This window comes from Stenella coeruleoalba (assembly GCF_951394435.1).
Source record: "Stenella coeruleoalba genome assembly, chromosome: 13".
NCBI classification, from domain to species: domain Eukaryota; kingdom Metazoa; phylum Chordata; class Mammalia; order Artiodactyla; family Delphinidae; genus Stenella; species Stenella coeruleoalba.
The window spans coordinates 63,515,253-63,536,316 of record NC_137159.1 but is presented as its reverse complement, the minus strand read 5'-3'; the positions used below and the strand labels follow the sequence as shown (position 1 = coordinate 63,536,316).

General features: G+C 40.0%; 1 protein-coding gene across 1 annotated transcript in view; it reads left to right on the top strand.

The window, feature by feature from the left end:
* Positions 1–343: 343 nt before the first annotated feature.
* RASGRP3 (RAS guanyl releasing protein 3) overlaps positions 344–21,064 on the top strand; it is a 40,788-nt gene continuing 20,067 nt past the window's right edge. Inside the window, exons 1-10 of the mRNA XM_079941187.1 lie at positions 344–674; positions 1,688–1,785; positions 3,612–3,679; positions 4,217–4,348; positions 5,781–5,928; positions 7,386–7,559; positions 7,944–8,060; positions 10,043–10,318; positions 17,278–17,355; positions 20,729–20,845. Of these exons, the coding sequence (XP_079797313.1) occupies positions 605–674; positions 1,688–1,785; positions 3,612–3,679; positions 4,217–4,348; positions 5,781–5,928; positions 7,386–7,559; positions 7,944–8,060; positions 10,043–10,318; positions 17,278–17,355; positions 20,729–20,845 (1,278 nt within the window). The 5' untranslated portion in view covers positions 344–604. The remainder of the gene's footprint in view (positions 675–1,687; positions 1,786–3,611; positions 3,680–4,216; positions 4,349–5,780; positions 5,929–7,385; positions 7,560–7,943; positions 8,061–10,042; positions 10,319–17,277; positions 17,356–20,728; positions 20,846–21,064) is intronic.

Here is a 21,064-nt window from a genome sequence, read left to right as displayed (position 1 = left end):
CTACTATTAATAATACTGTTACTGTTAGAGAAGTTATGCAAATAAGATTTTTTTTTACCAGTTGTTGAACGTTTACATGATCCCTGAGGATAACGCTCATCAATATATTTGCTCTTTAAAGTTATCTCCCTCTATATACTTGTAATAATATTAAACCAAGTAACGCTTATAACAATGTACTCTTGAACGTCTTTATCACTTAAGAATATGAAGTGTAACATGTTGTATCAAAAAAATTTTTCAGCTGCTAAATGGGATGGTATTTAATAGGGAACGTTTCCATGGTTTCAGAGCATCATACATGCTAAGGAACAGATTAGCAGGCATTTCACCATCATGGTGGTTCACACAATCTCTGTCACTTTGATGCTTTTCTTGCAGAAATATAGTCAGTGAAAGTCATTATCTTTTCAGGTAGGAAAGTCATGCTTTAACGGATAGCAGAACTCTAGTCTGATATTTTTTTCTTCTTGTTTCTTTAGAGTCTTGAGACTCTAGGACAGAGACCACCACTAGGCACAAACATCACCTGTTTGCATGATTATGGAGATGGTCTACATGATGTTGAAAATGCCCCTAGTTTTTTGACAACGGCTAAATAACCATGGGGTCAAGTGGACTTGGGAAAGCGGCAACATTAGATGAACTGCTGAGCACTTGCATTGAGATGTTTGGTATGAGCCTTTTCTCCCTTCTGTACATCTTGCTACTCTTACTTCCCCCTGTTCAGATGTAGGTGTTGCCGTGGAACAGAACTCAATCTCCATACCTTGGTATTTAAGGCCTTTTTGATTGACCCCAATCTGTCTCCCCAGTATCACTGCCCTCTGCATTTCCTTCCCTTTACTGCCCACAGCTGATACCCCAGCCATACTGTTCACTTAATGTTTCTGGAACATTCCCTACATCTTTCTACCTCCATGCCTCTATCATATTACTTCACTGAAATTCTACTTCAGAGCTCATTTCAGATGTCACCCTAGATGTTCATAATATCATTCCTGATCTCCCCTGTCAGGAATGCTGATTGCTTCCTCCACTCTCCCACAGCCCTTTATGACTTTCTTATGGTATGTGGTATATGCTGCTGTGATAATTTCTTGGTCTTTTGGCTTAGACAAGAGTGAGTTGCCCAAGCTCCTGCATTCTGTCTTTGTGTATATGTCTTGTATCTCCTACTAGGTTGTAGACTTTACAGTTATATGCCTTTTATGTTGTTCATCTACCTCAGCATTTTGGATTATTCCTTGCACAAACAGAGTCACAGAGGAGTTGTTTGTTGAACTGATTGTTATAGGAAGAGTTAAACCAGACAGAAAAGGGTTGCCAGATAAAATACAGGATGCTCAGTTAAATTTGAATTGCAGATGACCCACATTTTTAGTATAAGTATGTCCTAAATAGTGCATGGGACATACATATACTAAAAAATTATTTGTGGTTTACTTAATTCAAATTTAACTGTGTCATGTATTTTTATTTGTGAAATTTGGCAACCTTACATCAGAGGAAGGGTGAGACCTACCCACTTAATTTGCAAGGAAATACCAGCAGAAGTAGGAGGAAAATGATAATGGGGTCTACAAGAAAATTTTGACACTGATGTTTCTCTACTGATATTAGAAAAAGAGAAAAATAGTATGTACTGTCGTCTCCTCACCTCTCATTTTATTTTATTTTTTAACAGATGACAATGGAGAGCTGAATAATAGTTATTTGCCAAGAATAGTTCTACTTATGCACCGATGGTATTTATCTTCCACTGAGTTGGCAGAAAAACTTCTCTGCATATATCTTTTCAACTACTGTGTAATTTTTACAATCATAAATCAAGTTCTGTATTTAGATAGAGTGTCTAACCACAGCCAGTAAATGAAGATGAATAAACAGTCTTCAGTCGGTTATCCAGCTGTTTTGTGAATATATATACATGTCTAGACAAAACATCTGGATGATTGACCAAATAGTTAACTATCCATCTGGATGTGTTGGCTCTGCTTGGAAATAATCACTAGATATAAAATGAAACAGGAGCTGTAGACTGAATGTTTCTAACTTGTCTTAAATATTTCTGCTGTTAGTATAATGAAAGAATATTTAACACTGATTCAAGAGCTAACTTATTCCTTTTAGGAATGCAGAATGGTGGACCTAGAGGATACAGTTTAGACATATGGAAATGCCAGCCAAAATAATATGATCTGGCTCAGGCATAAACACCACCTAAATTTTCACACTTCCCTTGCTGGCAAGACACAAGGAATATTCTAGCAGGTTTATTACAATTTGTTAATATTAATTTTAAATTTTCTTCTGATATAAAAGCAAAAAAAGAATCCATAGTTAGAAATCCCATTCTATAATAAGGGCTTTTAGCAGTCCACCACTTTTGTACACGGTACAGTCCTAAAAGGTAGTTAAAGGCCAAATGACTGAAAATGGCTACAAAATAGTCACACATTTATACGGAGGTTTTATTCCCCGAGATCTAATGTTTATTATATAACCACTAATGTTGGTTCCTACAGTCTTTGCCGGCTGCAAGCCCAGGGGTCCTGCAGATGAGTGAGAAGCTTTTCAGGACAAGGGGAGCCTCAGAGGGAGAGGGTCCATTGAGTACTATTAGGGCCAGCGTGGCTTCCATCTGCTTACTTCAAGCTTCCTCCATTTTCTACTTCTTTCTTCCAACATGCCCCCAACCTCGGGGCAGAAGGGGATGTTAGAGAAGATAAGGGGACATTCACCCTGAACAGAGGTCCCTGGAAGTGAGCAAGATACTAGTACCCAGTGGTCCAAGGATTCCACAGGTCCCACTACTGAAAGGCAGTACATAGAGAAGGATGGAGGGAACTGACTCAGTCTGGTCCATCCCGCCTCAGGATCCAAACAGTGTCCAGAAATGTGCCCACAAGCAGCACCCTCATCATTAGTAGGTCTGCTGCTGTATGAAACACAAATAGAAAGGGATATTTAGGCACAGTAAAGTTTAATATCTGAAAGTACAGATTGTATGAAAGTTGAAACTGCCTATGAATTAACATTTCTTTAGATATTCCTCCCTTTGGATTCCTTGCTCACTGCATATCCATGGTGCCTGGCATATAGTAGGAGCTCAATATATGTTAGTTAAAAAGAGTATGACTAAATAGACTTGAAACTAAATCACAACACAACATGTGTATTAATATACCCAAAAATGACATTTTCAAATACTAAAGAAATTAGAGTACTTATATAAAGCATTAATCCTATATATAAAATCTTTTTGGCTGAAATGGTGCTTTTATGTACTATTGATTTTAAATCATCTATAGTTGGTAGTATATTTGTAATTACAGCTGACAGTCATCACTTGGTAAGTGCTCAGAAAGGTAAAACTAATTTTATAAATGGCTTCTCTTCCAGACCAAAACAATACATCCCAGAGCAATAATACATTGTGTCAATTATTTAGCACTGATGTCATCAGAACACACTTTTCTCTCCATTTGAAGGTACACATAACCCTAATATTCCTAGTACGGCCCTCTTATTAGGAATTCATGTAAATTGATCAAACAGCTGCAGGTCTGTGCAAAGGAAACAACGTGCAAGGATTTTTCTTTAACTAGTGTACGTATCGAAATGCCAGTGGAGAAAGCTGTGATGAATTTCGATTAAAGATCTGTTACTTCATGAGGTAAATATTTACGAATTTAATTGTCTTGTGGTTTCTAGTTCTGCGATTGTTGACAGTTTCCTTTTCACCATACAACAGACCTAGTCTGACAATAGAATCGACTCAAGTCCCCCTTTTATTGATTTTATTAAAACTGTTCCTGGGAGTAGAATTCATCTTTCTTTTGGACTGTAGATCAAGCAGTGGTCAATGTGATTAGGGAATGAAAGCAGCTCTTAGAAAGAGTACATTCATTTTTTTTCTACTCCCTCACCATACACATTCCCACCTACTTGCCATGAATTGGGATAAGGGTTTCTTCTCAGCAGTGGTTCTGAAGAGAGAGAAAGAAAGGCTCAGGGTGGGAGTAGTGGATTTGAGTCCTTGATTAAAGGAGGGAAGAGGGAGACTCAATGTGATGGATGAGGGATGGGAGATTGCTAATTTGGCATGTGGTCTTGATGCATTGTTAAATGTAATCTGTAAAATGATACCATGGTTTCCATAGAGGTCTAGCTTGAAATCTTCCAGTTGTCAAAAATACTTGATGCCTTTCAGGTACTGGATTCTGAAGTTTCCCGCAGAGTTTAATTTGGACCTCGGTTTGATCCGTATGACTGAGGAATTCCGGGAAGTAGCTAGTCAACTAGGATATGAGAAACACGTCAGCCTCATCGACATATCCAGCATGTAAGAGTGGCACAAGCTTCTTTCAAACAAGATGAGTCCACTGTTTGAGGGAGGGGGTAGTGATGACCCCACTTGACCTCCATCCATACCATTTCAGAATCAAGGTGTGCTTCTCTGAGGAAAGCTTTGATGCAATGAGCACAGTCGCATCGGACAGAGTTTCTCTCTCCAAGCTTCAATTTCTGTATTTGTAGAATGGGGATTGTACTTTCTCATGGGGTATTATGAGCATCCAATGAATACCTGAGATAATATGTGAACGCATTTGGCACATAACAGATGCTCAGTACTCGGTTACTGAATCTAGTCTCCTATACCCTTGCCACTCATAGTGTGGTCTGTGGGTCAGCAACATTGGCATCACCTGGGAGCTCAACAGAAGTGCAGAATCTCAGGCCCCACCCTAAACCTGCTGAACTGGAAACTGCATTGTAATAAGATCCCCAGCTGATTCATATGATCATTCAAGTTTGAGATGCTCTGAGGTCAGCCTGAGGCTGTACAAATGTTGACCATAGTTGTGCCATGAACTCGTTAGCTCAGGGATTAGGAACTTGGTGCTAATTAGGCTAGCATTTTATATTGACTAGCTAACTTTGCAGACAAAACTATTTTAGGCCTGTGAGTATGGTTAGCCATATTGCAAATATGTGCTCTTGTGTCCTAGGCATTCATACTCTAGTCTCTTTTCCTAGAATACTTCTTCAAGAGTGATCAACGGTGAGTGATCCAGGAGTTATTAGGGATGTTGTTAAAAATAAGGATTATTCAGCCTGACTCCTCTACTTACTAGCTGTGTGATCTTGGGTAAAATTTTAATCTCTCTGTGCCTATATTTTCTCATCTATAAAATGGGAGTAATAGTAGTAATACCTGGTAGAGTTGTTGTGAAGATCTAATGAGTTAATACTTGTGATTATAGTGGTGCCTGGGACATCTAAGAGTTTGATAAATGTTTATACTAAAAAATACAGATTATTCAGATTATTCATTCCTAGTAAATCAGAATCTCTGGTAGTGAGGTCTAGGTCTCTGTCTTTATAACAAGCTTTTCAAAAAATCCATATGTTGCTGAAGTGTGAGAACCAGCTTTTGATGGTTTCCATCACCACCTATATATTGATAAACTCCAAAATTTATATACCTAGCCCTAACCTCTCCCTCATGATCCAAACCTTACTGGTCACAGGAGAGACCAAGTAAGGGATTCTGGATGAATCAGTGCAAACCTACCCTGTATGGAAAAACAACTCGAAGTTTATATTCTATTGGCAATGGGTCAGTGGTTTTCTCTTCAAATATGAAGGACTGGGCGTGTATTTTGCACAAGCCCCTGGAAGCAGGCCAAGAGTTACACAGTCAGTAGGTTAATAACTTCCATTGAGTGAAATGAGCTTTCAGCACATTGACCAGACTCACTCTTCTTTTATAGTCCTTCCTATGACTGGATGAGAAGAGTCACACAGAGGAAAAAAGTATCCAAGAAGGGAAAAGCCTGTCTGCTCTTTGACCATCTGGAGCCCATTGAATTGGCTGAGCACCTCACTTTTCTGGAGCATAAATCTTTTAGAAGGATCTCAGTAAGAAACTGGACACTTATTCTTCCAAGGATAACAACCACCATGCCAACTTTACCAAGAGCTGCATTTTCATACTCTGAAGTGTTGGCAGCCTCTGTCACTGTGCTCCACTGGAAAAGTGCCCTTAACTCACAGGAACAATCCCTTTTAACCAAAGATAAATATTATCCTGTCTTTATTTTATGGCTCAGGAGCTATATTTCTGTTGCTATTTTCAATGTCTCCTTTCATAGGATTAAAGCATGATTTTCTAAATATTCAGTGGAGATTTAACCATTCAAGGTTTATTTAGCTCTGTTGACTTCTCCCAAGTGAACATGTTTAGCTGGGCCCTTCATTTTGGGAGAAGAAATATTTATTTAGGTTGGGATATGTATAAATACCTGATTATGGATATAGGTTGAAAATAGGAATTGTAAGCTTTCAGGAGAATCTCAACATCAGGTTGTTTCTTTCGCAGGGATGGATATCCTGGATTAAATTTTTCTTTCCTACTCTGTCTTGATAGAGTTCTTCCTCTGCATCCCTTTTCTTCCCCCTGACTGTGATCTCTTCCTAGCCACCTACTCACTATCCATTTGTTATGATATTTCCACAATGGTTCACAAACAGCCTTTGTCTTTGTCTAACCAAGCTCTGGGGAAGTCACTCCTTCTTTTCCAAGATGCCAAAGAATGAATTACGTTATTGCTTGCAAAGAAGAACATGAGGTTAGAAGTATGGATTTCTGAAAGACTGATTCTTTTCACTAAGTAACCCTACTTGGAGAGGACCTTTTGATTCCCCACAGGCAGGCCATGAGAGGGAATCCCCTGCTCTGTTTCTATGGTAGGAGGCTCATATGTATCTGATGACATCCATGCTGACTTCCTGAAAATCTGTCAGTTTTGCCAAAGAGCAGCCTTACTCAATTTCTGTTTTTTCTCTTTTCTTCTTGAAAACACATTGCAAACTTATTCTGACTTGAAATTATAATATTTATATTCATTTCCTCTTCTTTAATGTATGCCATTGTATCTCGAACTTGCCTGACCATTGGAATCACCAGTAGTGGGTGAAAAATGGAGATTCTTAGGTTATTCCTCTGGAACAGTGATCCTTTAGGTCTGACATGTTCCCCCAAACCAGTATTTTTGCAAATGCCCCAGGTGGATCTTATGATCCAGCAAATTTTGGACTCACTGGAATATGACTTTGAGTCTTGTCCCTTCCTCCTCCCATCAACACTGTGGTGTGTAATAAGTGTGCATCTGGGTGTGGAAGAGTGAAATGCAGTAAAATAACATGTTAAAGATGCAGATATATTCAAACTTGTAAGATGCCATTATAAATGTGAAATGAAAGAAATCGTTATGCTGTTGTGAAACATTATCTCACCCCTTCCATGCAACATTCTAATTTATAATTTTTTCAAAGACTCCATTATAATTCAGAGTCTCTGAATCTTCCTTTACTAGTTCACTGATTACCAAAGCTATGTCATCCATGGCTGCCTGGAGAATAACCCAACCTTGGAGAGATCTATTGCTTTATTTAATGGAATCTCTAAGTGGGTCCAGTTGATGGTTCTAAGCAAACCAACCCCTCAGCAAAGGGCAGAAGTCATCACAAAGTTTATCAATGTTGCCAAGGTATGTATGTCTGTTAATTAGACTGGGATTCTCAAAGGATTCTAGATATTCATTCTCTCTACTGAGAAAAGTCGTTGAAAAAATTTGGGGTTCACAATATAAAAGCCAATTAAAATACCCATAAATGTCTAATGAGCAAATATACTTCTCTCATGCAAGAAGATTGCTTTTAATTGGCCGTATTTGGAAGCATTTAATGTAGCTATTTTTCTGTGTAATGATTGATATATTTTTCTAGTGGATTTCATTTGTACTTCATTTTGAATTGATACTATTTTCCCTACATCCTTGTTGTTAAATTGTAGGACTTCATCTGTACCTCAAAAAGGTCAGAATAATTCAAAAATTGTTACTAAGTATTGAAGTTAACCTTTTCTATTGCAGAAGCTCCTTCAGCTCAAAAATTTTAACACCCTGATGGCAGTGGTAGGAGGCCTTAGTCATAGTTCCATTTCCCGGCTCAAAGAGACCCATTCTCATCTTTCTTCAGAAGTTACAAAGGTACAGTGGATCAGATCATAACCCAAGTAGAAAGTTTGTTTGTAAATTGTTTGGGGGTAGGATGATCTTAACAAATGTCACTCAGAAGGGGAAAGTTTTCTTCTTAGACAATAGGAGGTTACAGCCATACCACCTGGAAAAACAGATTAGAGGTGGCAACAAGTGTCCTAATAGGAATGCTTTGAACACTGTTAACATACTGCAGTTGTAAATATTCAAAAAATATGTGTTTGGTGCTTACTATGTGATAGGCATTGTGAAATACATGGGGGTTACAAGGCAAATATGACAGAAATCATTCCTACCGTCCCGTCCTCAAATGAAGTCATTGAACACCTGCTCTCTTCATAGTACTGTGTTCAACACGGTGGAAGACACAAAGGAAGGGGAGGCAGAAAGAAATCTTTTGTACAGAAAGCCCTCAGATTTATAGCTCAGTTTTCAGGGATTAAAAAAAAAAAATTTAAGCAATGATTGTTTCCCAAACTGAACTTTTTCTGCCATATTTATTTCCAGACTACAATAATATTTTTCCTTATTGAGCAAAAAAGAACATTTCGTCCTTATGAAAAGATTTCCTTGTAAGCGTGTACTTTGTTATATCAGTAAGGACACTTTCAGCTGTAAGTTAAAAAAAAAAAATCTTGGAATTGCTTAAACAATAAGGAAATGGATCGTCTCACATACCTGAAAGTCCAGAGGCAAGGCCAAGTCCAGGCATGGTCTGATCAGAGCTCTGGCTCAGTTGCTCTGTATTCCTCTGAGTATGAGGTTTTTGTTTTAGTTTTTGTTTTTCATCGGATTGGTTTCCCTCCTGATTGGGCTGTCTGCAGCAACGGGAAAATTATGCTTTCTTGTTTATGGAAGTTGGAGATAGGGAAAACCTCTCTTCAGCTCTGCACCCATGGAATAAAAGACCTTCTTTTTTAGACAGATTGGACCATCTCAAATCACATGCCCACCCCTGGGCCAATAACAGTATCCAGAGGAATACAATGTACTGATTGGCTTAACTCTGTGTTCCTGAACCAATCACAAACCAGAGGGATGGAATTATGAAGATGGTAGATCAGAACCCATCCTTGGATCTGGGCACGGAAACAGCGTCATCCGAGACACATGGGAAAGAGTAGACTGATCAAAAGTAGACACATGGGTCTATTAGGAAGGTATGGCTGCCGTTAGGCAACCAACAATAGCTTGTGCATATAAACAGGAGAATATAAACCACAGAAGCACTGCTGAGTGACCTCAAACACTGCACCCTTTCCAAGTATAATGGGGCTCATTATGTGTTTCATTTTCCTTTAGATTAGTAATGAATTTCCAGTAAAGAGCAAAACATATTTTAAATGTTGTAAAGAATAAGAATTCAGTGGAGGCTCATAGAAGCTTGCAACCACCAGTGTGTCTTCAAAAATTATTTATTTGAACTCCCCTTTCTTACAGAAAAGAAAACTGAGGTCCCCAAAAGTGAAGTGACTTGCTTAAGGTCACCCTCCTAGTTAGTGGCAGAGTCCAAAACCACAGCTATCTCACACATCAGTATGACTGTTCCTACCCCATACTGGCCCCTTCAAGTTATATCTTGAATGCAACTTTCTTGGAACAACTAGGAAATTTTAATATACTACATACTTCAATACAATACATGCTTGTATTTGTGGATTGTAATATTTCCATGAATTACAAAATACTTATATATACATGATGCTATTTAACATCTCAACACCCCTAGTAGGTAGGCAGAGTTGTGGGCTATTTCTCTTTTGACGCAGAATGGAACAGGCTGTCCAACTCATAGCCAAGCCTAGTACATTTTTCTAACTTTCTTTTCCCTGGTTAATATTTCCCTGCATCAACGTTGGTGCAATTGATACTTCTTTCAGTAGGCGAGGAATTTCCTAGCCACACACTGTTGGGCCTGAGGGTGGGCAGAAGGGAAGGCTGTTTGAAAATACTACTTTTCCATCTGTTCCCAGAACTGGAATGAAATGACGGAGCTGGTCTCCTCCAACGGCAATTACTGTAATTACCGCAAGGCCTTTGCCGACTGTGATGGCTTCAAAATCCCAATCCTTGGCGTCCACTTGAAAGACTTGATAGCAGTCCATGTCATTTTCCCAGACTGGATGGAGGAGAACAAAGTGAACATTGTGAAAATGCACCAGCTCTCCGTTACCTTGAGTGAACTGGTCTCCCTACAGAATGCCTCTCACCACTTGGAACCCAACCTGGATTTGATCAACTTGCTCACGGTGAGTCCAACGGACTAGAGTTTGTGCTAATAACTCTCCTGCACCTCACTTCCCAGGGTATGCAGGAAGATCCATGCCAGCAATTCACAATGGGGGTGGGGGAGGTGTTGAATTCAGGGTCAGTAGATGGGAAGAAATCTCAAAGGATGAAGAGAGGGAAACACACCTGTAACCCAAGTGACTTGAGACACCAATCTCCGAGCAAAGAAAGTTCCCTTTGCTTTGAGGGTCCCAGTCTCAGCCTCCACGGCTCTGGCTTCTGCAGTTCTTAGAGAGGCCCTCCAGCCCTGTCCTCAGTGCCTCATCACACTCATCTAATTCATCACCTCCTTCTCTATGCCCTCAACTCATCGGCTTCTCTTGATCCTCACTGCACTGCTGTAGTTGAAGCCTGGAGTAATGCGGGGACCTCCTCTGAGATCTCCCTCCCCGTTACCCCCACCAACCTCCCCAAGCCACCAGATACAGGTCCCAGTCTGCCACTGGAGCCCTTCACAACTTGTTTTCTGACTATCAGTTTCTCCTCGTTTGTCATCACCTGATCCCGCATTACACCTGCCTTTGAGGAATGTGGGACTTATACTTTCCACCACAAATTGCTGCCTTCTACTTTCTGGCTTTGCATTTTCTTGGAAAATTCCTTCCTTACCCACCCCCCAACCCCACCATGACTAGCTTAAATTCAAAAGCCTCTACCTTTCTGGAGCATTCTCTGTTTCCTTCCAAAGCAGTAAGGCATCTGTCACATGCGTTGCCCTTGTACTTTCTTATCTATAGGAGGTATCACTTGACATTAGATTTTTTTTCTATTTACCTGCCTTATACATCGCCCGTCCCCAGCACCTCTCATAGTATTGCATAACATCTTAACGGAAAAACCTGAAATAACTTTTTGGCCCACCCAATACCTGGCATATTTAGGAACTCAGCAGATGAACTGGGTGCTGTATTTAGGAGTGGGTTGGAAGAAATTCACCTACTGCTCATACGTTTTGGCCTTGGCGGCACGCACCATTAACTGGTCTCTAGGTCCTAGCACTTTTAGACACACAGGTGTATAGTAGAGAACATTTCCCATTGGCTGCTTCTTTGTCAGGGGGAAAGAGGCATAAGCAAATTCTCTCACCCTTGCTTAAACAAGTGGAGGAGCAACTTCCTTGTTTGGGTTTTTGACACTGTAGCATCTGAAACTTGGCTGCAATACCGAATTGACTACTTTCCTCCAGTAGCCATGGGGAATGAAAACAAGAAGCCCTCTGGAACTCCAAAGAGCTAAATCCTCTAGGACTGCTGCATTGGGATAAGAGTGCAGTTCCTAGACCTTCTCACAAACTGTTCCTAGAACACAGAATTGTTTACCAAGGAAGAGAACCCCTAGGTGTAGGCAATAATGGTAGCTGCATTCTTAGTATAAAGCAGAAGTAGCCAACATACAGAAGCACAAATCTCTTGGGGCTGAGTTTGTGTAACAAATAGTAAACACCCAGACATTCTCTGTTAGGGTGGGGGAACCTCACAATAATCCAGGCAGCTGCCTTTATTAACCATTTGCCATGTAAATCTGTTTCCATGAATAAGTGACCAGAGTTGCAGCCCCAATCAGACTGTAACCCCACAGCCACAGGTGATGTCTGAAGACCAGTCTCAGGGGGTAGCCTAGGCTCCAAGTGTCTGTGCTCAGGCTGCCTCCACGAGCTGGGGGAGAACTTCATGAGCAGCTGCCTATGCTGGGCAATTCCTCATCTGGATAAAAATAATGATGGAGTAGGGAAAAGAAATTTGAATTGTAAATGCAGCAGGCAACATCAGGACAGATATTTGAGAAATACTAAAGGATTTGGAATGAAATTTTGGGGCTGCAGATGGAAAATCTGAACTCCAGAAGTAAAAGCTAAGAAATAATTCATTTTTGCTGGAAACAAAAGAAAAAAGAAAAAGACTCAATCTCTCAGTCTCTCTATGTATCTCTCTCTCTCTCTCTCTCTCTCTCTCTCTCTCTCTCAGGAATTGAAGGAAAATTTAGAAGCCACCAAGCACCATATTTAGTCACAGCAGCATTGTATAGTATAGTGTAATATAATGGCAAGAGTCTCAGATGGGAGACATAACTTTTTGTCCTGCCTCTGCAGTTACTTAGCTTTGTCTCCTTGCTAACTAGTCTTGACTTTGGATTTTTCCTAAAGGGTTTTGTGCTCATTTGTAAGATCTCATCCAGCTCTAAACTTCTGTGGTGCTAGATGTAAGGAATGGTGGAGCCTTGGGACTAAGGAACCAAGTGTCAACCTAATTCTGTGGTTCCGGCCCAGTGGCTCATCAGGATAGCACAGTTCCGCAGATGAGCACAATTGTCAAGCCAGTTTCTATTTAAAGCCAAAAGCCTTCCTCTCTCCCCACAACCAAGGAGAAAGTTCGGTGCATTCATTCTTCCTGGCCCTAGGCAGATTAATCTCCTCAGAATGAGGACGGAGGAGACTCCCAGGAGGTGTTCACTGGAGCCCAGTGAGCATTTCATGAACCACATACATGTTGAGATTAGAACCATACGTTGACTGCAGCTGCCCAAATGCATGTGAGGTCATTCTTATTAAGCACAGCATTGAAGGGGTGATCCTTTTTGCTCCAAGACTCTAGGTCAAGTTTCTGCCTGAAGTGACTGCTTCTAAACATGGTCCCAGGTGAGGAAGCTGATATATGATTGAGAGCCCTGGAAGAAAGAAAATGAGAACTCTTAAGTTAATGAACAATTGCTAAATGCCTGCTCTGTGCAGTAGGCTGTATAGCAATGCTTGAACTTTCTGTAATAGTTGATTACCGTTTTCACAGCACTTTTCACATACATTTCCTCAGTAGATTCTCACACACACACCCTGTGATGTAGCCTGGGCAGGTCAGAGGGTGTAACATCACCCCTGCCCCTTCCTATTTTAGAAATGAAGAAGCTGCGATTCATAACGGACAAAAGGCTTGCAAATAGCCAACTTCTGAATCCCAGTTTGTGTGTGTGTCTCTCTTTCTCTCTCTGATGGACATTTACTCTGTAATGTGGGAATATTGCTGACATTTACTTTATTTTGCATCTGTGAAAATTAAATAATCTCTCTCCCTCTTCATGGGTGTGTAAAGAAAGAGTTAATTACAAAATGAAATCTATGCAAGCAGGGACTATGTTTGCCATTTTTATCATTGTAATCTGAGCCCCCTGAACAGTACTGGGCACATGAAGGAAAGAGGACCACACCGCCAAACTGTTGGGATTTGTATTGTTCCCCTTTTTAGGGAAGATCTGGAGAAAACATTTTCCACTGTGATCCCAATTCATGTAACCAGGAGCTTTTAAACTGACGCTTCTTGTTTCATGGTATACAAAATAGTCTGATTTTTTTTCATAGTATTTTTAGATCTATCAGTTACATTTACCATTCTGAGTATATGCAAATTACTGGAAAGCCCCTGTATTTTTACAATCGAAGAAGAAGAAGAAGAAAGAAGAAAGAAGAAGAGGAGGAGGAAAAGGAAGAATTGCAAAAATGGTGACTGGAGATAGTTTGATGACCAAGTGTGTGTTATTTTACAATTCTCCAGTCAAGACAATGTCGGTCCTGAGGTGCAGACTAAATCCACAGCCATCTTTGCTGATAGGCTTGGTTGTAAAAGCAACAACCTGAAACAGTGACTCAGAACATTTTTTAGAAACAAACAAGCTTAAGATATGTTAGACACAAAAACAGATCCCATTGACAAGCTGCCTATATTATTTAAAAGGTGTGTAGGAAGTAGAACAGATCACTTTGTGCAGGGCCATAAGGCCCAGAGGAGATCCGAGAAAGCAAGTAGGATCGCAGCTTGGAAAGCAGAGAGATGGCTAGAGTTAACCCAGAAGGTGGCTCTGCACTCGTGGATGAGCACAGTGGCATTTGGCTGCTGCACTGATTGGGAGCCAAACCCTGCAGTTCCCATCTGTGTGGCCCTCTAAACAAATCCCATTGGACACCATTAGCTCATTTAATCCTCACAACAATCCTGGGAGGGAGCTATTATTGATGACTCCCATTTTACAGCTCAAGAGACAGACTCAAGAAGATTAATGACTTGCCTAGGTTCATACGACCACTAATAAATGGAGAGCAAACATTGGGAGACAACAAAAATATTTCCATCATAGAGTCAGATATCTGTCCATGTGACGTATGAAAATACTCAGGGATGTTCTGTGTCTTTTGAAAGAGCATCTCCCCTATTTAGTGTGTGGCTTATTTGGGTTTCTGGTTAGATGTTCTTGCACTGCTGGCATCTCCTTTCCAGCAGATGCCAGTGCTGTCATCAGAGGAAGAGTCAGGAGGACAAGAACATACTCATCAAAGCCCAGATTAACTCCTGACAACAAGGAAGTCAAAAGGAAGAAGTCAGTCAGTTTTCTGTCTATGTCACATTCACAGTGCAAGATAGCAAACTAGGACTGGGATTATAGAGGTGGGATTACAAATGCACTGTCTCCTTTTATGAAGCTTAGAGACCAGTAGAGTCTTCTGTTGTGGAATTTACAAAACAGTGGGCAACTGCCCATGGCAGATGTGTTTTATTTGGCCCACATGGAATCATAAAAAAAAATCTGTTATTAGTTGCCAGTGCTTAAAAATGAGGATTTTTTATATAAAACTCTAGATTTCTGACTTCTCTTGACAAATTAGATGTGGCAATTGTCATCAAACTGACAACAATTTGCCTTAGATGAGTAGTGGCTATCTCCCATTTATCAGTGATCACACCTTCCCCTATTGCTTCCCTAACCCAGAGATCCAGTGTCAAATTCCACTTATCAGCACAAATTTTTCTTATTGTTGAGCTATGAGGAGAGATCCCCAAGTTAATCATATCTGCAAAACTCTTTTACCAAATACATTGTTATACCAATGTCTCTATCACAATATCCCTTTCATGCATCTCCCTTCACTCTTTTATATGGTGGACTGGTTCCTCAAAGCATTTGTTTGTGACGTGGGGACAGTTCCTCTCCTGAAAAAAGGCAGGGCCCCGGACGTAGAAGTGACTGCTGTTCAGAGGAAGGTGGATACAGTGTGCGTTCTTTGTGAGCATGATTTTCATGATCTGAAATGATACTGGGGCAATTTTATAGTAAAGTCAATTTTATTATGCTTAAAAAAACCTTTAGATGACAAAGTCTAGATAATGCAATACATGACCAGATATGTGAAATCCTTAATTTAACTGCTGTATTTAGTAGCTAGAATAGTGACTACAATGGTCCCCACCATATATTAGGTGACCAATAAATATTTGTTGAATGAATGATGCAAAAATGACAGTTTATAATGCCAGTTTCTTTTTTAAAAAAATGAGATAGAACAGCAAGATAAATCCTTGAAAGACATCCTGTGCCTCTGAGTTTTCTCTTGCTCCTAAGCACCAGGCCCTGAGCTGGAGATAAGGGATCCTTGATGTTACAGGATAGGACCAGGAACAGGTGTATAAAAGAAGACTTGGAAATGGAATAAAGCCTCTCACATTAAGCCTTTATCTTTAGACAAAATATGTCAAAGGAAAATTTTCATGCTTAAAATGGTCAGAGAAAGGACAGGGCACCTGGTTCTCTTCCCTGTTGATAAAATGGTATGATTCATCAGGTTCTTAACATTGAAGGGCACGTGTGGGAATTATCCAGGCTTATTTTAAATCTTATGACTTCTGTTTTAGGTAAGTGGGACCATGCATTTTAAGGTTTTGCAGATTTTATCCACGCAGTTTAATCTTCATTTACATTCTTATCCTTGCCTACCCTAATCTTTCTCTCTGTCTTTATTTCTCCAAGTCCTCCCAGTTAGGTCCCAGTTCACAAGTTCCTCTGTGAATCCATCCTGATCATTTCTGTCCTCAGTGGCCCCCACACATAATAATAAAAGTAGTTGTAACAGCTATAATAATAACAATAACATCAACAACACCAGATTACATTTCCTGAGATTTCACTGTGTACTAGGTCCTGTGTAAAGTACTTTACATGCATTATTTCATTTGATCCTGATAAAAATCCAATTAGATAGGGACTTTTGCGATCATTTTACAGAAGTGGAAACTGAGTGTCAGAGAGGAAATAACTGGCTCAAGGCCACAGAGCTAACCAGTGGCAGGCTCAGAATTTGAACGCAAACCCACCGGTCTCCAAAACCTCTCCCTCATGCTTTACACGCCGCCTCCCTGAAAAATTCCTATAGCACTTAGAGTGGGGCAACTTCCTTCACATTTAGCATGTGTTGCCTTTTGTTGATGTGAATATATCTTTTTGTGTTCAGGTCCTATTTAGTCAAATAAGGTGTCTGGCCCTTGAGGGCAGGAATGATTTTATACCATTTTATATCACCAGAATTTAGCACAATGCCCTGAAATAATAGAAACCTATTCATTGCTCTTTCATTTCTGCAGTTCTTTAGTCAAACCTCCAAGACACCATTTATTCCATTTCCAAGTCTTATTTTATACACCTGTCCCCAGTCCTAGCCTGTAACATCAAGGATCCCTTACCTCCAGCTCAGTGCTTGGTGCTTAGGAGCTACTCAATAATTATCAAGAAAAATTGAGTCAATGGTTCTTGTTGATGCTGATGACCACACTAGGCTTAACTTTTTTCTTTTTAAAATTTCGTTTTCTGGGACTTCCCTGGCGGCCCGGTAGTTAAGACTCCACGCTTCCAATGCAGGGGGCGTGGGTTTGCTCCTTGGTTGAGGAACTAAGATCCCACATCCTGCGTGGCCAAAAAATAAAATATTAAAACTTCTTTAAAAAAAATTTCATTTTCCACCTCTGCATGCTATCTTTTTAACGTTCTACATTCACTCAAGTTATTAGACATTGAGCTTAAGCATTCAGTTTGGAAAAATTTCAGTAATGTAAATAAGTAAATAAATGATTCAACATCCTTATTTATCCCTTCTAATTTGTTGTAGCTTTCTCTGGACCTCTATCACACAGAAGATGATATTTACAAACTATCACTGGTGCTGGAGCCTAGAAATTCTAAATCGGTGAGTATTGTTTTCTCTCTCAGGTTCAGTGACAAACACCATTATTTTATATTTACAATAATTGACCATTACAGTAGTGCTTTGTGATCTAAAGATTGAAGAATTAAAAAATCTATATTCTTCCCATTTTACCAATGGAACAGCTTAGCCCTGACAGATAATTATTTCTTCACATTAGAAGCTAACAAAGAAGAACATCATTTCCAGTTACTCTGTTTTATTGTTGATCTTCCATGTTCCCTCTGAGAACCTGCCCCGCCCCCAAAAAAGAAGGAACAATAATTTGAATGACCATTCTAGGCTTTTTTTAAAAAAACTGATTCTACATAAAATTAGAATTAATAAATTTTAAATACCCTAATCATAATTCACAAATTTCTCTACTAATGATTCATCCAGCTCAGAATTTCAGTATCACATTGGATAGAGTCTCACTTAATTGATAGCTGAGTCTTAGTAAAGAAACATTATATAATGAGTTGAAGAAACTGAATTACTGAATGTACACTGCTCATTACTCTTATCAAGTGGACTGTAGCTCAGATATGCTTTGCACTAGTAAAAAAACAAATATCTGGGTGAATATGAAATTTACAATGAGGATGAGGTTTGCATGTTGAAAAAAAATTTCTGTCTGCTTCTTATATCCTGAGATCTGTTTTCTTATGAAGGTCTCATTCATTACCTCCGTACCAGTTGAGTTCTGTGGCACGTTGCCAGCAAACCCTAGGGCCTAAGTCTGTCCATCTATTAATACCTACTACCATTCTGAACCATCGAACTGAAAGAGGCAGAATGACTGTGAATGCTGTTCACAGTAAAGGCCAGGTGGGAGACTATGAACTTGAGTCTGAGTCAGTTGACCTGGTAGCATCTGTTCTTAAAATAATGTCTGTGATGGTCCATCACCATGTTCCCCTCCCTGCCAACCCCAAGAAGCCCATCTCCTGGGGACACTGCAGAAGGCAGCCATATGGGAAGATACAGCACAGGCAAAGGGAGGGGTTAGGACCAAACTCTTCAAAGTTCGCATGATGAAGAGAGAGGTAGAAAGAAAAGTAATGTTACTGAAAAAAAGGAATTCGTAAGCTCCTCCCTCATTCCATAGCTTTGGTGTGATGAAGCTGTCCTGTACATGCACACACAGCATTGCCACCTCCTGACGCCTTCCTTTACCTATAACTAGGCACCTTAATTGCCACCTGTTGGTTGTTGGATGCCTGGCAGGTCATAATATATATGTTATCTCATCAACTCTGTTAAGGAAACAGAGTCTGGTGAGCATAGGTGTCTTACACAGACCACAGAGCCAGTCAGTAGGAGAATTTGGACTGGTCTCAGGAGTCTGCCTTCACCGCCTGTGCTTTTTCTACAGCGTGATGCTGCCCATTATTTTCCCACCACCCCTTGTTCAGAAACAGGGTAAGAATGACCATTTTAGCACACATGCCTGATCTGTGCCTTTTAGATTTACTTTGGTTTATTTTCAGGATTAAGTTTTACCAATTTTAGGAGACATTTCCATCCAACATAAAAAAGTCTTTTTATCTCTTGTAAAAGCAGAAGCTTTCAAAGCCCCTTCCAAGTGCTAAAATCCCATGAATCTATGAAAACACATTTCCCAATCCCTTTCTGTCTCTTCTCTAAGTGGAATGTCACCTTATTTTGTATTTGGTGTTCGACGCATACTGGTAACTAAGAACAATTTCCCGTCAGGATTATATTCCTGAGAGCCTGTAGCTTTAATGTGCTTACAGTTAGCACTGGCCAACCTCACCTAGTTAGTCCCAGAGCTTCTCAACCTTATTCTGTTCATGGCACCCTTAGTGCCTCATAATTGTTTGTGTTTTAATTCATGTCTCAGTTTTTTCATGCTCCCTCTAGGTCAGAAGAAATACCTAACAGTTTCACTTATAGAATAGTTAGGTCCAAGCAACTAAATATGTATAAACATTGATGTTCTAATGGCTTATTACCTGCCTGAAAAAATAATACACACAGATTGAAAACAATAACATTTTAATTTCATTCTTAAATAACCACAATTACTAATGGATATGTGTGCCTGTTGGGCATGGTGCAATTTCTTAAATCTTGGAATCAGATTGGATACTGTCACCTTTATTGCTTGTTCCACATTGATTTTTTGCTTCTCAGGGGCATGATATCATTGATAGAAAGATGGCATGAGCTGATGGGTGAATTGTGAACTATTTCAAGCTGGTAGTTCGTGTGCTATTGACAAATATTGAGTATTGCTGTATTTCCCTCAGAAGTTTGAAATATCTTTCGGTAACCCTCTGAGTTCGTCGCAGTGCTCCAGAGGAGGGGTGTGCCTTGCTGTATAGTTTGGGAACCAAGGGTTTAATCCTTTATTATATCGACAAGATGAAAGGCTTGTGTGTGTGCATGTGTGTGTGTGAGAGAGAGAGAAACTGTGTGTGAGAGTGACCATATTCAGATGGCAGATAATTTTTTGTCCTGTTTGTAGCTCACAGCAGCACCCACCTCACAACATTGGTAGAGGCTTAAATCTTTACAGTTACGCCTCAACTCCTCTTGCAAAAATGGTTATCCCCAACTCGGTATCAAATTTAAAAACAACCTGCTAATACAGGCTTGTATGCATGCACCAGCAAAAATATTTCATCATATGAGATCCCTAGGGAGAGGATACGAAGTGCACAGCACTCTTGGCTCCCAATAGGACTGTGTTTCACACTTGTGTTGTGTAAACGAGTTATATATTATTACTACCATCTTCTCCACATGATTAAGTGAAAATGTCTTGCACGAATGTGGACGAACCTGTGGAGGAAACAAGTTCACCAAAGCGGGGCTCGAGAGAGCTAATGATTAGCCAAACCGTCAAGAACTGATTAAGCATATTGAGAGATGCTGGTAAGATGACATAAACTTGGCTGTGCACTGCTGGCCACTTACTGCACACACCTAATTTATCACTAGCACTAACTATTAAAGAATTAGATAACTGGTGTTTTATGTGCTTTGTATTATACAAGCAAAAAATTGTATGGATTGTTACAGAGATGTTTAAGGGTGTTTTAGTAGTATCTGGGGAACTTGGATAGGATTTTTGGGTGAGCTGGGAGAGCAATATTTTTTTCCACCTAAAATAATACAATCTAGGCTGCTGTTAAACAAAATATGTATTTAGTTACAGATTAGATTCTACAGACAAAATATTGCATTAACAAAATTTTCACTGATGTTTTCAAAATATTTAAGTACTACATAAACAGAAGTTTTTACTGATATTAATATGCAAAACTTATATGGCTTTCTCAGTGTCCCTGGTCCAAATTGCTCGAGGCCCCAGATAAAGTTGAAAAATGTGTGTGTTTTCTGTCAGCAGCCTACCTCCCCTACGACGCCCACCAAGCCCGTGGTGCCCCTGGAGTGGGCCTCAGGCGTGATGCCAAAGCCAGATCCTACAGTCATCAACAAACACATAAGGAAATTAGTTGAGGTAAGTGGTTGAGGGACAGTTAAATGTGAGCAGTTAAAAGGAGGCCCCTTTCTCTTTCCAGAATATTCTCTGGTTGCCCAGGAATCAGATGGAGTCCATGAAAACAGCCCTCTAGCAAGTAAGAGCAATTCAGTAGACACTTAGCTCTACCTGGCACTGGCTTCTGGGGAAGAACCTCCCAGGAAGTCCCCCTTTCCCCTTCCTGTCTGTCAGTTCTCA